General features: G+C 48.3%; 1 protein-coding gene across 3 annotated transcripts in view; it reads left to right on the top strand.

Annotated features, from left to right (window-relative positions):
• The first annotated feature begins 2,427 nt into the window (after positions 1-2,427).
• The window catches only part of plekha1b (pleckstrin homology domain containing, family A (phosphoinositide binding specific) member 1b), a 30,630-nt gene continuing 18,473 nt past the window's right edge, over positions 2,428-14,584 (top strand). For all 3 annotated transcript variants that reach the window (XM_036523700.1, XM_036523719.1, XM_036523710.1), the window contains exons 1-2: positions 2,428-2,509; positions 10,480-10,643. In XM_036523700.1, coding sequence (XP_036379593.1) covers positions 10,503-10,643 — 141 coding nt within the window. In that variant the 5' untranslated portion in view covers positions 2,428-2,509; positions 10,480-10,502. The remainder of the gene's footprint in view (positions 2,510-10,479; positions 10,644-14,584) is intronic.

The raw sequence follows: 14,584 nt of genomic DNA, 5'->3' as shown, positions 1-14,584 counted from the left end.
CACTGAACTTCTGATCTGAGGATGTGGGTTCGGGTCCTGGGAGGGGTGCCGTTTTTGTACCTTTGAATGAGAGCACTTCACTCATTCTCTGGATTGCATTGAAATGGATTGCAGGGTGCATGTTAGATGTTAAATTGATTGAAAGAAATGGCAACAAAAGCAAGGTCAAGGACTTCACTCCCTTGATTCACAGGTTTATAGCTATACATGAAACATCTTATGATGCATGACTCAAACCCTAGTGCCAAGTCTAACTGAATAGTGCTTCAGATCTCAAGCTTTAGAACAGCTGATGCTACCTCAGATAAAACCGTGATTTGTTCAAATGTGAAATAAGAGATCACAGAGTAAGGATAAATAGGTGAAATGCCTTCTGCAACAAAGGAAACCTTGATGAATCTTTGGGATGATCTTTGGAATTCAGCTCGAGTTTATGTTTTATTTGTACTGTATGTTCCCCCTAACAAAGCTGGTGAAATGCTCCAAGGACAGTTTGCTTAAACATCAGCACTGGCTCAGCCTGTCTGAAAATAGCTTCCCTGCTTGCTAAATATGTTTCATTGTTATTGTTTGAGAGCAGTACAGTTTGAGGGAAAGGAAGCTTTGCTGCTCAGTATGATCTGTATTTTCACATGGGCTGACTGCCATTCAGGAAGTGAGGCCTTTGGTGCTGTGCTTGAATATTCCATCACAATACCGTATGGATAAGTAATACTGGTGTTACTGCCGCATGAAATAACTGATTGTGGATACAGATCTGGTCAGATCGATATAAATCTGATCGGATGCATAACCACCAATTTGTTATCTGATTAGGCTGGTAGATGTGCCATCCATCAAGTGGTTTTGGATTGGCAGGGCATACCCCATACCTGTACTGAGAGTTAAACCATTCTGGCAGTTTCCCTCAGAAATAGTTGTGTTAGAGCCATATGAATATGAAGATTTTGAGCGGTGCAGATGTTTTTGCAAATGCGTATGCACTGACGTGAGAATATGTGATCCGCACCAATGAGTGACTTGGCATGTTTGTATGCTGAAAACCTTCTTTTTATTACAGATATTCTATACTTGTGCTCTTGTCCATTCCTTTTAGGAATGCACTAGATGTGTCCTGCCCTGATAACCTTGGAAGGGGGTCTGTTAAACAGCAAAATAAACCAATAAATAAATACAAATTATTGTCTTGCTTACTCACCTTGGCCCTCCATCACTGTGCAGTGTTTCCACTCCATGTGAATATTATGCCGGGATCCTATCCAACGTTTAATGCCTCTGCAAATTGCAAATTGCCCACAATGAACAACAAAACTGTCTGTCTCCTCACTGAACAGCTATCAGCGTTTGATTGGTGTTATGTTTTTTATAGCTGTGTAACTGATCGATGCTACAATGACATTTTGTTTCATCTGGACCACAGAGTTTGCTACTTTTTGCCGCCCCTGAACACACAGGTGCCTCAGTGTTCCCACACCTCACACTCCACGGTCCATCACCTGAACTGTGCTCACATCCTCACAAAGAGCGCACAGTCTGTATAGGGAAATGCTTTTCACATGAGCTGAACTCATTTCGTACAGAAATCATGTAGTGTGGTGGGGAAATCCCCTTATCTCTGAAAAGGTGAAACAGACCTCAATTGTTCCACTGATGTTTTTTTTTCTTCTTACTGTGGAGGTTGGATGTGTTCTTGTATTTATGGATGATAACACTTTCAGCTATTCAATTATAACATGTCAGCTGTGAAGCCCATAAGCTGGTCCAGTTCCACACACCATGACAAATGTTATTGCTTTTACCACTGGAGAACTGCCACATGCATCTAATCTACAGGGAAACATAGATGTTTTTGAATGCCCTAGTAGCTTTATAGCATGCCTAGCATGTATGGCATGCCTCACGTTTCTCTTAGAAATAGATAGGCCTGTGGGTTCTAAGGGTGCCCTGCAGTTATGTTTTTTTTTAATTATTATTTATTTATTTATTTTATTACAGCAGTGGTGGACAAGATGGTGCACGAGGCAAGGCCACTGTTACTCACCAGCAATGTTTCCTTCTTAACTCCAGCCTGCTGGTTTTGCATGGTGCAGAGTATAAGTTAAATAGATAACCTGACAAACATCATAAAGATAATAAGAGATAAAATCACATACGTAAGCGATTCCTGTTTTCATTATTGTTTTATTTAACCTTGGATCGAGGCTATTTAGGGTTTGTGAAATCCTCGCGAAATATACATATATATACATATTTTTATATATATATATATAAAAACCCTTCTAAATAACGGCAAAGAAGTACCATGCTGTACCTACAACATGTACCATCATCCTTTGCGAAAGGTCTTCCGGCATAGGGTAAAAAAGGCATTTCCATCCACAACCCCCGCCCCCTTCGTTCCCACCCTGTTGGGATAGGTATGAAACGAGGAGATGGGCTGAGACACGGATCACTGGACCTGGGTGGATTGCTCTCGCTGCTATCAAGCTTTTCCGAAGAACTTAACTGAGTAAGTGGCTAGCTAACTGTACAGCTGGAACAGCTGGGTACATGGGTGTTTTTTTATAAGTCCAGTGGGATTTTCGGGGAATGTTAGTAAAAGAATAAGTTAATGTTACTCTTAGACGGTGCAGCTATCTGCCTATAATTCGTGTATGCTAATACTACCACACAAATGTAGTTAGCCGACGATCTGGGAATATATGTGTGTGAGAGACAGACGGTAATAAACACAGTTCTCAGCCTTCAAAGGCCTGGTTCATGTTAGTTATACTTTAGCTAGCTCATTACCGTTAGTTAGCTGTTACTGTTGTCTAGCCCGTTGGTACACTTCAACTATTAGCTGTGGATCGTTGGCTAGCTAGCATGTAAAACGGATAACTTAACATTAGCGGGGTAAACTACGTTAACTAAATACGAAGTTCGCAGACAGTCATTATTTGTGCTACAGAAGTTAAGGTTAGTTAACAGTCGCATAGTATTCAAATATTTGTTTGTGAGTGCTTGAAATACCTTGATGTGAGTCACCATGTTTATTAAACGTAGCTAGCCAGCTAGCTATCTGTTTTATAAAAATACCTCCGATAGTTAACTACCCGTGTAACGTTGGTCCAACAATCTAGAATAATTCAGTAGGAGAAAAATTTTGTCTGGCCACCCGATTTTCTAGCTAACTGGATTAGTTATACGCAATATGAAAAGTTGTCGTGAATGTGCACTCTGATAACTGCGGGAAAATGCCATCAGCAATCGTGGCTAGTTGTTTCAGGTAGCTAGCTAATGATCGACCAGTAGGTCTGGCAGACTTCCTACGTAACCTGTGCCCAAACGTAGCTAGCCGGCTAGTTAGGTGTCTAGGTCGTGTTTGGACTGATTTTTTTTTTTTTTTTACCGTTAGCCAACGTCAGCTAAGGTAGGGTGTAACATTATAGTTTCGTTGGTGATCACCCCCTAGTGTTACTAAAAAGTTGTCTAGTAACACTCTTTTATAAATTCGGAAAGCTAGCCAACTTGCTAGCTCTGTACTTCAGCCAAACAATTTGTCGTGAAAGTTATGTGCTTAAGTTAGCACCAACCTAGTTAACGCTACGTTTGCATTTCAGCCCCCTTTCCTCTACTCCGTTGATCACCTCAAGAGTCAGACACAAGGTTGTGTTTTCGCCTCATTTCAGCAGTTAGGCAAAGAAGTAGATATTCCTGACGGTTTGCGTTGCCTCCCTTCTTGCCCTACGTTCAGTTTACAGTAAAGCATTTTGTCATGGTTTCTTGCCTGCCCCTAGAGATTGTTCTGGTGTGTCATTGTTTAACATGTGTATGGTGAGGCTTAACTGTGGTTTGCTGAGGGTAAGTGACCTTGGCTTTTCCAGGCCCACCCACACATACCCTTGGTCAGACGTAATTTAGAATGTACTTTAAGATTTCCTTTTTTAATGCAAGCAACATTTTACCAAGCAGAAATGTATATAAGGAATGAAATGGCATGTTCTCTGGAATGGAGCGTTGACCAAGAAGGAGGGGTGTGTGGAGAGGTGGATGACTTGGCCATCTTTTCTGCTGAGGAGTTACTATACCACACAACACTGTAGTTTCATTGAAAAAGAAGAGCAAACTGCTCTGTGTTTGCAACGTTGAATATAAATGCACTGCATGTAGGAAAAGTTCCTAAATATTGAACTGAGATTCAAGGAATGGGTTGCATCAAATCAGTCATCGGGAGTAAATTGTGATTCTTCCAGTTGTAGTTGCAGGAGTGGTCGTTGTGTTAATGAATGACAATGACAGTAAGAATGTAATGCAATGTAGTGAACCAGGCTTTAATTAAAGGCCCTGGTTTGAAGGTCTGGTATTGCACCCTTCAGAACAGTGACGATGGAAGGGACATCCCGACCCCATCACTGTGCGGGTCTGTCACGCTTCTGGGTAACGGAACCTTCCCCTGTGGGTCAGACCTGTTTGACAGGATCCTCCTTAAATCAGATGCAGTTATACCTGCTCTCTGATAAAGATCAGAAGTGAGTCCCACCCGTTGATCAGAATCTGCGTCCACCACTGGTGGCCGCTCCGCTTTGATATGGTAATGTTTAAACTAAGATCAGTCAGCGCCACTCTGGCATCACTGAGTGGACAGGTCAGTTTTAGCCTGACCCCAGAATGTTTTAGCTAATGAGGGGACAAACTGGTGTCACTGAGTCGTCAGATTCCAACATCTAATCTGACAGCGTGGACAGAGGAACCTGCTGGCTCAGTGGCTGGTAGCCACAAGCAGTGGCCTTACACGAAGGTAGATAATTAAATGTTACATACCTGATCTGCTCCCTGGACAATTACGAGTCTCTCCTCAGCCGAGACGGCACTGAAGGGATGGGACATTTTGAGGTCGGCGAATGAAGATATATCGCTGCTGACTGTAGACTTTCCAACCTCCGGCAAGGTTTTTGTTGTCTAAACAGATGTTTATTATTCATGGAAGGCCTGCATATGCCCGGGGAGATGATCATTTAAACCTTGGGAGTGCCAGGCCTGCCCGTGACACCGTGAGACACCCAGCTCTCGGGCTACAGTCGATGGAAATATTGATGCAAACCTTAACCAAGGACCTGCTCCCGCACCAAACAAGGTTGAGCTTATGCCCTGAGGCCACTTGACAGCTTGTTACTTGTTTTTTTTTTTTTTTGGATGCAGTCCAGCCAGGACAGATGAAGAAGAATGGAAATAAATGTAACGGCTGTTTATCTGAGTTTATTTCGGCTGCAGTTTGTACAGGCGGCAGGCCGGTGCGATCGGTTACGGAGGATCCGGAGTGTTACCTGGTTTCTGAGGAAGTCTGTGCAGGCAGCTCGGGGGCAGCCTACGCAAGATCCCACCATTTGTGGTTAAAGAGAGAGACAAGGTGGCAGCGCTTATCTAACACGAATGCCTTTGCGATCCTTTGCACTCACGTCATTGTTTTGCTTGTCTATGAAATCCTTTTAAATGTTTCATGCAATAAAGCTGGAGATGTTGCAAGCGTGGACCACATCATGTGTATTGTTCTTGCACAAACACTGCGATGTGATGGGGCTGTTTGTTAAGGCAGAGTCACGAATCAGTGTTGAGATCAGCCCTGTCTGAGTGTGTGTGTGTGTGTGTGTGTGTTTGTGTGTACACATGGCTGTGTGATTACACCTGGCTGGGAGGGCTGAAAGGTCATTATATCCACTCTTGTTTCTTTCTCTCTCTCTGATGAAATGAGGAAGAAAAAAAGAGAAAGCAAAATGTGTAATCCCTGGAGGATGTGTGTGCAGGCAGCCGTGAGACTGAGGGGGCTGGGCCTGTGTCACAGCTGTGCAGAGAGGAGGGAGAGAGAGTGAGTCAGTGCAGACACTGAGAGAGGGGGAGAGAGGGAGTCAGTGCAGGCACTGAGAGAGGGGGAGAGAGGGAGTCAAGAGCAGGGACTGTGAGAAAGGGGGAGTCACAGCTGGGACTGAGCGAAAGAGGGAGTGACAGCAGGGGCTGATAGTCAGTACCAGCAATGAGACTCGGAGCATTGAGATAAATTCACATGTCTCCAGTGGGAGATGTGAACGGTTTGTCATGTTTTAGGAGATGTTCATACCTAGCTGACCAAAGCCTGTTGCCTCACAGCACTGGTCACCCATGGCTTGTCACATGCAGGGGACAGAACTGTCTTGCTCCTGTATGTTTGCGCTTCTCGTTAAAGTAGGTCACAACGGAATGGTGCGGAATGCCCCCCGCCCCCTCCACCCCCCTCCCTCTCCGCCCTTCGCGGGACTGTGCCTTGTCTGTGAACAGCAGTGGCACTTCTTCACAGAGCATTGCGTCTGTATTCTGTGAAACCTTTCATGTCTGACCGGCATGCAAGCACGGCTCATTTCACCCCCGTTTTTTCTGTCTGAGACAGCATTAAAGTGCAGGGGGGAAAAAGCGTGAGTTGGTTGATGGTGCCAGGGAGACATGTGTCTGCAAGTCTGATCGTCAGATCAGAGTTTTTGGCACACCAGATCTGGGAAGCATGTTTAAAACATATCCCTTCAATAACTGTCAAGACATTAGAAAGTTGTGAGATGTGCCCAAGAGCCCAGGGATGGTCAGCTTTTCAATAGCAGTCTGAAAGTTTTCCTTGCAGGTTTAGCAGATCCAGGAACTCTGACTCTGGCACTGGAGACAGACAGAGAGAGAGAGGCACACACACAGAGACAGAGGGGGAGAGAGAGAGACACACACACACACACAGAGACAGAGAGAGAAGCGCACACAGGGAGTGAGCGAGCGAGTGAGCTGCGCCGGGGAGAGCCTGACCAAACTTGTCAGACACTCTGTCTCTTGTCTGCTCTCTCCTGCGTGGTCTCTGTTGAAATCGCGCTCACGGCCGCTCCTCCCGACTGGGGGGGGTTCGGCGAGCCGGCAACAAACCTCTCGCTGGAAATAGATCCCTCTTTGTCTCTCTCCCGGCTCAAGTTGGAGAAGTACTCGCAGCGTGTCACTCCTTTGTGCACTCCTCCGTGCGGCCCCGCGGAGGACAAAGCCGTCTCTCACAGCAGAGGGCTGGACGCGAACGCCCACGCCAAGGGCCGGCCCGGTGGCCGCACACCCCCGCTGATCTGGGCACAGCGCGTTTCCACTCTGACCCCTCCGCCGCTGTGCTTAAGCCAGCTGTCGCTGTAGCCCCAGGACGGACAGTGCGGAAGGCGAGACCTTTCTGTGCGAGTGCTGGAGTGTCCGGTAATGGGGACGAGGTGCGTGGTCTGTAGGGAGGGGCGTGTGCGATTAATTGCATATTCTACGCATTCTACATACGTGATCACTGCTAAACTACTTGGGTCAATGTCCAGAAGCTTGATAATGAACCAAAAAAATGTAAAAAAATAAAAAAATAAAAAAAGACCCCCACATAAAAGGAAAGATAATTCACTGATGTTAATGATATTCCTGCTTGGAAGTGTGAGTTGGTTGGTGTTTTATTTTACTGTTAGTCATACTCATCTCAAACAGAGCTGGAATTTCATACAGTGAGTATGTGTATGGGCAGTGGCATATACATTACTCTCCATTACATTATTACATTATTGTCATTTAGCAGATGCTCTTATCCAGAGTGAATTATGTAGGTTAGAGCTCTATCCATTTATACAGCTGGATAGGGGATTTGGATTCATACAGTATGTAATGGATTTATACGACATGTAATATTCAAGTGTCAGGTTATTTTGAAAAGCACGCCCCTATTGGTCGCCCTCATACGCCCACGCCAACCATCCACTGCCATGCCTCGGGCAGGCCCTGGCGTCACTTTGCGCCGGGCACACTGGTGTCTTTGTCCTTGGGGTTGGAGCGCTGCTGAGAGGGCTCTGAGCCTCTCCCGCCTTTTATCCAAGTGGCTGCTCCTCTCTTGGTTCGTGAAGGCGCCCTTCCTCGCCCACGCCCTCCCGTGCTGGCGGGACGTGACACACGGGCGAGACGCATTGCTTCGTGTGAAACGCTGGGTCGGGAAGTGGGGCTCGCCGGGTCCGCAGTATGGGGGAGGAAGGCGCTTGTTCCCTCTCTGCTTCCGCACACCCATAATGCAGCGTGCATGTTAGAGCTTTCGGCAGCGTTAACCTCGCAGCGTGGAGGGCACGACGCTCTCCCGCCAGAGCAGGAGCCCTGGCAGAACGCTCCCTGACTGCAGCATTGTGGTAAGGAGCAGGGCTCGTAACCGGTTCGATTCCTCGCTGGGGCACTGCCGCTGTGAGACTGTGCAGGGGCTGTGGGGAAAGGGGGAGTCACGGCAGGGGCTGTGGGGAAAGGGGGAGTCACGGCAGGGGCTGTGGGGAAAGGGGGAGTCACGGCAGGGACTGTGGGAAAGGGGGAGTCACGGCAGGGACTGGAGAGTCAATACAGGCACTGAGAGTCAGCGCAAAGGGAGAGTGAGTCAGAGCAGTGACAGAGCCAAAGGGAGAGTGAGTCAGGGTGCTGCTGTACCTTTAGGCAAGGTCAACCCAGAATTGCCTCAGTAAATATCCAGCTGCATAAATGGATAACATGTAAAAATTGTAAATGTAATGCATCTCACAGGGGTGCATAGACAAGGCCTTCAGCTTACCGCCCCCCAGAGACTACCTTCGCTAAATTCATCTTCGCTGGCGTTTCTGCCCTTGGTTTCCTTCATTTCATTGGGTTTCGCCCCCGTCTCCCGGCAGCGCTTTAGAATAAGTCCACCACGCTCTGACCTTATAACTCGGTACCGGCGAGAGGCGGAATTAATTTATTTATTTAGGTTGAGGTTTCGAAGCTGTGCGTGGGATGGCAGAATGTGATCATACACAAAGCTGTGTATTGTGTTTCTCTCACTGCTGCTGCACTGAAAATCCCTTTTTCCCTTTTTTTTTTTTTTTTTTTTTGCCTTTGCCCTTTTTGCCTTTTTTGGTCGTGGTACTCTGGCCAGGGGTGCGTGGGACGGCAGACCCCCGCGGCGAATAGCTGCGCTCGGTGTCACGCATGATGTCGCCGCCTCCAGTGAGGCCTGTTTGCAATGGCGGTAACTCCTGCCAGCTCCTGCGAACAGCGTGACGGGCCGCGTATCACATCGCGAAAGACTTCACTGACAAGTGCATGTAGAGGGCAAAAGCAAGCAGGCTTGTGCGGACATGGCCCCTACTTCATTCAAGAAGGAGGAAGAAAAACACATGGTTTTTTTGGTGGAAGCTTTGAGGGAGTGGGCTAACTCTGACTGAGTCAAATAGTTGACTGAAAGACTGACTGACTGACTCGCCCGCTCAGTTATTCTCTCACTCCTTCACCCATTGTAAAGACAGTAAGGTCTGACACCGTCAGACAGCCAAAAGCTCACCTTCGTAGCCACCAGACCCTAAACTTTGCCTGATCAGGTGAAGCTGAACCGAGAGCTTGGTGATTTAGCCAAGTGCATTGGAACTTATAGTGAGAGCCAATATTTGTGACTTTTAATTGGCCTTGGAGGAGAATAAAATACTTAAGAAGCTTGTACAGTCTTTTTAATTTGTAATTCCCATTTCCCACGATGTTGGGGCCCCATTTATGTTTTGTCCTAGCATTCAGAGTGATTTCTGATTTTTACTGCTGGACTTTTGACTCCTGGCATCATAAGCAGTAGCACTGCAGTGAGTCTGTCACCCTGTATGCAAAAATAGCATATTTGTATTTACCAGGGTGAAAGTGTAACCAGTCCCTGTCAGCGAACGGCGGAGAGACCGGCTGTAACGCCAGGGTGGTTCTGATGTTTACAGTGCTGAGCTGACCTTGGGACAGTCTCTCGCGCTCTCTCTGTCTCTGACACGTCTCTGTCACGCCGGCCGCGGGGCCCATTGTTCTCCCGGCCGGTATGCGGACTTTGCACGGAACTCTCGTTGCAGGCACACTGGCTGTAAAGCCGGGCATCCAGCCGGATTAAAGGGATCTTCTGATCTGAGTTACCCCCCTCCCCCCCGGTGACCGGAGGCGCTGAAACGCCGCTCCGGTGCATGCAGAAGGGGATGGGAGCGGAGGGGAGCGTCGTGCAGCGCGGCGCTTTAGATTTAGCTTTCCTCCCCCCGCTTCGCTTTAGTCACGTCGAAAGCGGTTTTGGCGGGGGCGGTTATTCACATCTGAAGTGGACGGCCGCGGACGATCGGCGTTTGAAAGCGCTAATGAGCTTCCGTCCCCGGAGAGAGGGAGTGCGTGCCAGATGTGAGCGGGGAGCGGGAGATGGGGGGGGCGGGGCCGTGGCCTTTGAGTCACGGAGTGCGCGGGCGGAGGGGAGAGGGGGGGCGGGGCCTAGCTCGAGGCAGGCACGACGACCTGTTGCTCGTGATGCAGAGCTGAGAGCCGGAGGCGCTCTGAGTCGCTGCGCTGCTCCCCCCGGACTCATTCTCTCTCTCTCTCTCTCTCTCTCTCTCTCTCTCTCTCTCTTTCTCTCTCTCTCTCTCTCTCTCTCTCTCTCTCTCTCTCTCTCTCTCTCTCTCTCTCTCTCTCTCTGGCCCGCAGCAGTGGAATGTGCAGGCTCGGAGATGCCTTACGTGGATCGGCAGAACCGGATCTGTGGCTTCCTGGACATTGAGGAGAATGAGAACAGCGGCAAGTTCCTGCGCCGCTACTTCATCCTGGACACGGTGGAGGGCAGCCTGGTGTGGTACATGGACAACCCACAGGTAAGGCGGCGGGCTGGTGTAGCATGGTGGTTAAGGAGCAGGCATTGTAACCGAAAGGTTGCCGGTTCGACTCCCTGCTGCTGTGCCCTTAGGCAAGGTAATTAAACCAGAATCGGCTCAGTAAATATCCAGCTGTATAAATGGATAACATTGTAAAAAACTGTAACAGATATGTCGCTCTGGGTAAGAGTCTCTGCAGAATGCCAGTAATGTAATAATGTAAGGTAGGACATGCGCCTGGCACCTGGCATGCGCCAGTCTCACCCAGGCAGACGGTGGAAAAAAAAACAAAACGCACCCAGGAACAGCTCAGGAAGTCTGGCAGATCGGCCCATTCGAGATTGGCTAAAAGTAGGAACAGAGAACTGGGGTTTAGATATGTGCGGCTGTGGGTTAGATATGTGACACGGCTAACCCCGCTTTTTTCTGAATTAAGGAAACCCACACTAAACGAAAAACCCATGTACCATGACAGCAGCTCCCTGGGGAAGCGGTGTCTGCGCAAATATGTGTCTGCTTGACTGCAGGTGTCAGGAGGCGGCAGAAATAAATCGGATGCAGTGTGTGTAGGCTGTGCGCCGCAGTGTAAACTCACGAGGGTCGATAGATGACTAACTTCTGAGGCCAGTGTGCTTTACCTCCTAATCCTGGGCAATACGGAGATTGATTCTCCGGTTGGATCAAACCACTGTTACCCATCAAAGTGGTGTGGGGAGCTGATGGAGTCTGGGTTGCGGTGTTTTCTCTGTCGGTGTGGGTATGCAGCCACACAAGCATGCGTTCATGCCTGCACACCTGCAAACCCACATGCGTCAATCCTATATAAATAGGGGGGGGGACCCTTTACCCATTCCTGATTCGTATATTCCAGCGGCATGGGACCTCTTCCCCATACCTCAGTTCTGTATTCCCGTGGAGGGGGCATCCCCTTCCCCATACCTCAGTTCTGTATTCCATTGGAGGGAGATCCCCTTCCCCATACCTCAGTTCTATATTCCATTGGAGGGAGATCCCCTTCCCCATACCTCAGTTCTGTATTCCCGTGGAGGGGGCATCCCCTTCCCCATACCTCAGTTCTGTATTCCCGTGGAGGGGGCATCCCCTTCCCCATACCTCAGTTCTGTATTCCCGTGGAGGGGGCATCCCCTTCCCCATACCTCAGTTCTGTATTCCCGTGGAGGGGGCATCCCCTTCCCCATACCTCAGTCTCACTGAACTGCACTGTGTGCCCTCAGGCAAAGCATTGTTGAAGTTCCTTCAGTCCTGTAGGTTTTCCTTCTGTATTCAGAACACAGCTCACACGTCCGTGTGTTTCCAGCCACTCACTGCTTGTGAGCCATGTTGTACTCGGACACGATGACGTTGTTTTACACAGCGTTCTAATGCAGACAACATCCCACCAGGGTGTGCAATTTTCAGACACAGAAAAGTAGCTATAAAGTTGGCTATATGTAGCTGCGGTATTGAGTTTGTAGTTACGCTTGTAAGTAATTAGCTGATCGATGATTTTGTGTGCACATTACCGTGTGGTGAGTTAATGAAAATGACTGTCAACAAATTCAACCAATCTCTAAATTGTAAATGTTTGAATCTGTGACTGCTGTATTTTCCTGTAACTTGAGTAGACCAAGCCCCCCTACCTTATGCATGGAGCAGAACTCACGCTTTCTGGCTGGTGCAGCGAAGCACAGTGGTAAGGAGCAGGACTAACTGAACGGTTGCTGGCTCCATTCCCCACTGGGGCACTGTTGCTGTACCCTTGGGCAAGGTACTTAATCCAGAATTGCCCGAGTAAATATCCAGCTGTATAAATGGACGCCAATGTAAAAATTGTAACTTAGGCAAGTCGCTCTGGATAAGAGCATCTGCTAAATGCCAATAATGTAATGTAATGTAATGTTGTGGTTGTGATTTCACATATGAATTTTTGGTGCAAAACTGTAAATCCATCCGAGCAACAGATGATTTTTGAGTGACTCCAGCGGCCGTTTGTTGAGGTATTCCCTGTGTGTGCATGGGCACTGTAGGCGGTATGCTCGGACAGACAGAATCCCCGCTCTGAGACTGAGAGATCAGTGCAGAAAATTTGGACAGCGTTGGATGTGGTCAGGCCAACTGGCGATCCAGTACAAAGCATCTTTTATTAATGCGGCTCTTGGCTTTAAATAATTCACCTCTGTTCTTTTCCCTATCTACAAAGATTTTTAGAAACTTTTAGAGCGTGCTGTTCACCCCCCCCCCCCCCCCCTTCCAATGTGCAACTGATAAACCAGAGTCCTGCTGGTGCCAGCAGCCATACAGCAACCTTTGTGATTCTCAGGCCAGAGAGCTGGAGCTAAGTGGTGCTAGCCTTGGTTAGAACTCGGATGAGAGACCTGTTATGGAAAACCAGGTTGCTGCTGGAAGAGGTGTCCTTGGGCCAATAGGGGGCACAATTCACTCTGCACTAGGGAAATCTAACGCCCCATTGGAGTGTGCTTAAGAAGGTGCCATCTTTCAGATGGGATGTTAAACTAAGGTCCTCACTCTGCAGCTGTTAAAGATACTGTGGCACCTACCAGAAGGATAGAGGTGTTAACCTCGGTCTCTTGGTCAAATGGCCAGACTAGTCCTCTGCTCATGAAAATGTAAACAGTAGCCCTGCAGTTGATTGGCTGCACAATCCCTTGTAGTCCCCGCCCACCTTGATTCTCCAGGTCGGTACAGCAAATGAGAAGTGAGCTCTTAGCTAAGCTTCCTGTTTACAGCAATTAACGAAGCTGCCTTAGCTCTGTGCGCCCTTCTCATGTAACAATCTATGATATGAAGACCGTGCTGTATGAATAGCAGAAGGCAGAAAGAAATGCACCCAGAGCAGATAGATTTGACTGTGTGCTGTCAGCTGCAGCTGCTGAGATTAGCTGGGCTTTGTGGTCTGCTCCACTCTAGTATCTCCTGCATGTGGCCTGGACAGTAACCACCACTGAATCGTAAAATGTGCAGGTTGCTTGGCTGCTTTTGTGTAATCTGTAAGCATCTTTTCTCATTTTCCCTTCAGTGTCTCGTCATCCTGTCCTGGTGGTAGCCCCCATCTCTTTGATGGTTGAACATACATTGCATTGTAGTCATTTAGTCTCATCCAGAGCAGCTGACATAGGTTACAGTTTTATCCATCTGTATAGCTGGATATTTACTGAAGCAGTTTTGGGTTCGGTACCTTATGCAGTGGGGTATTGAACTAGCAACTCTTCAATTGTGAGCCCCACTCCACTCCATTCCACTATGCCACACTGCTGCCCTCAGCATTCCAGAATGAATATCCAGGTAGTCCAAGACTGCATGCGAGTCATTACATTACATTACTGGCATTTAGCAGTTGCTCTTATCCAGAACCACTTATATACACTACAGTTTTCATATTACCCATTTATACAGCTGGGTATTTACTGAGGCAATTGTTGGTTAAGTACCTTGCCCAAGGGTACAGCAGCAGTGCCCCAGCGGGGAATTCGACCAGGAACCTTTCAGTTACGAGCCCCCCTCCTTACCACTGTGCAACACCGCTGCCCCTGAATAGCACAGTCCAGATATTAATGAGAGCCTGTGCCCAGTGCTCTTCCCAGCAAACCTTGTCCTTCCCCTCTGTGTTTATGCGCACACTTACATAAATAAATTGGTAGTAATTCCTGCGTCCACTAGCCCGTAAAAACGAGCCGTGTTCCGAGCGCCGGCGGGCGGACGCTGATGTCATACGACAGCGTAGGATAAACATGCCTTACTTCCCCCGGGCGCCGGGCCAGCGTGCCGTCGGATGCTGGGGTTTGGCAGACGTGCTGCTGACTGTGATCTGTTTGCTGTGGAAACAACCCCGCCTCGCCTATGGTATAGCTGACCTACTGCAAAGGCGTGCCAGTGGGGACGCTCCCTCTGTGCCTGTTGGACGGGCTCCTCTCAGAATTAAC

This window comes from Megalops cyprinoides, chromosome 1 (genome assembly GCF_013368585.1).
Source record: "Megalops cyprinoides isolate fMegCyp1 chromosome 1, fMegCyp1.pri, whole genome shotgun sequence".
In the NCBI taxonomy this organism is placed as follows: domain Eukaryota; kingdom Metazoa; phylum Chordata; class Actinopteri; order Elopiformes; family Megalopidae; genus Megalops; species Megalops cyprinoides.
This window is presented reverse-complemented; position numbering and strand designations above follow the sequence as displayed.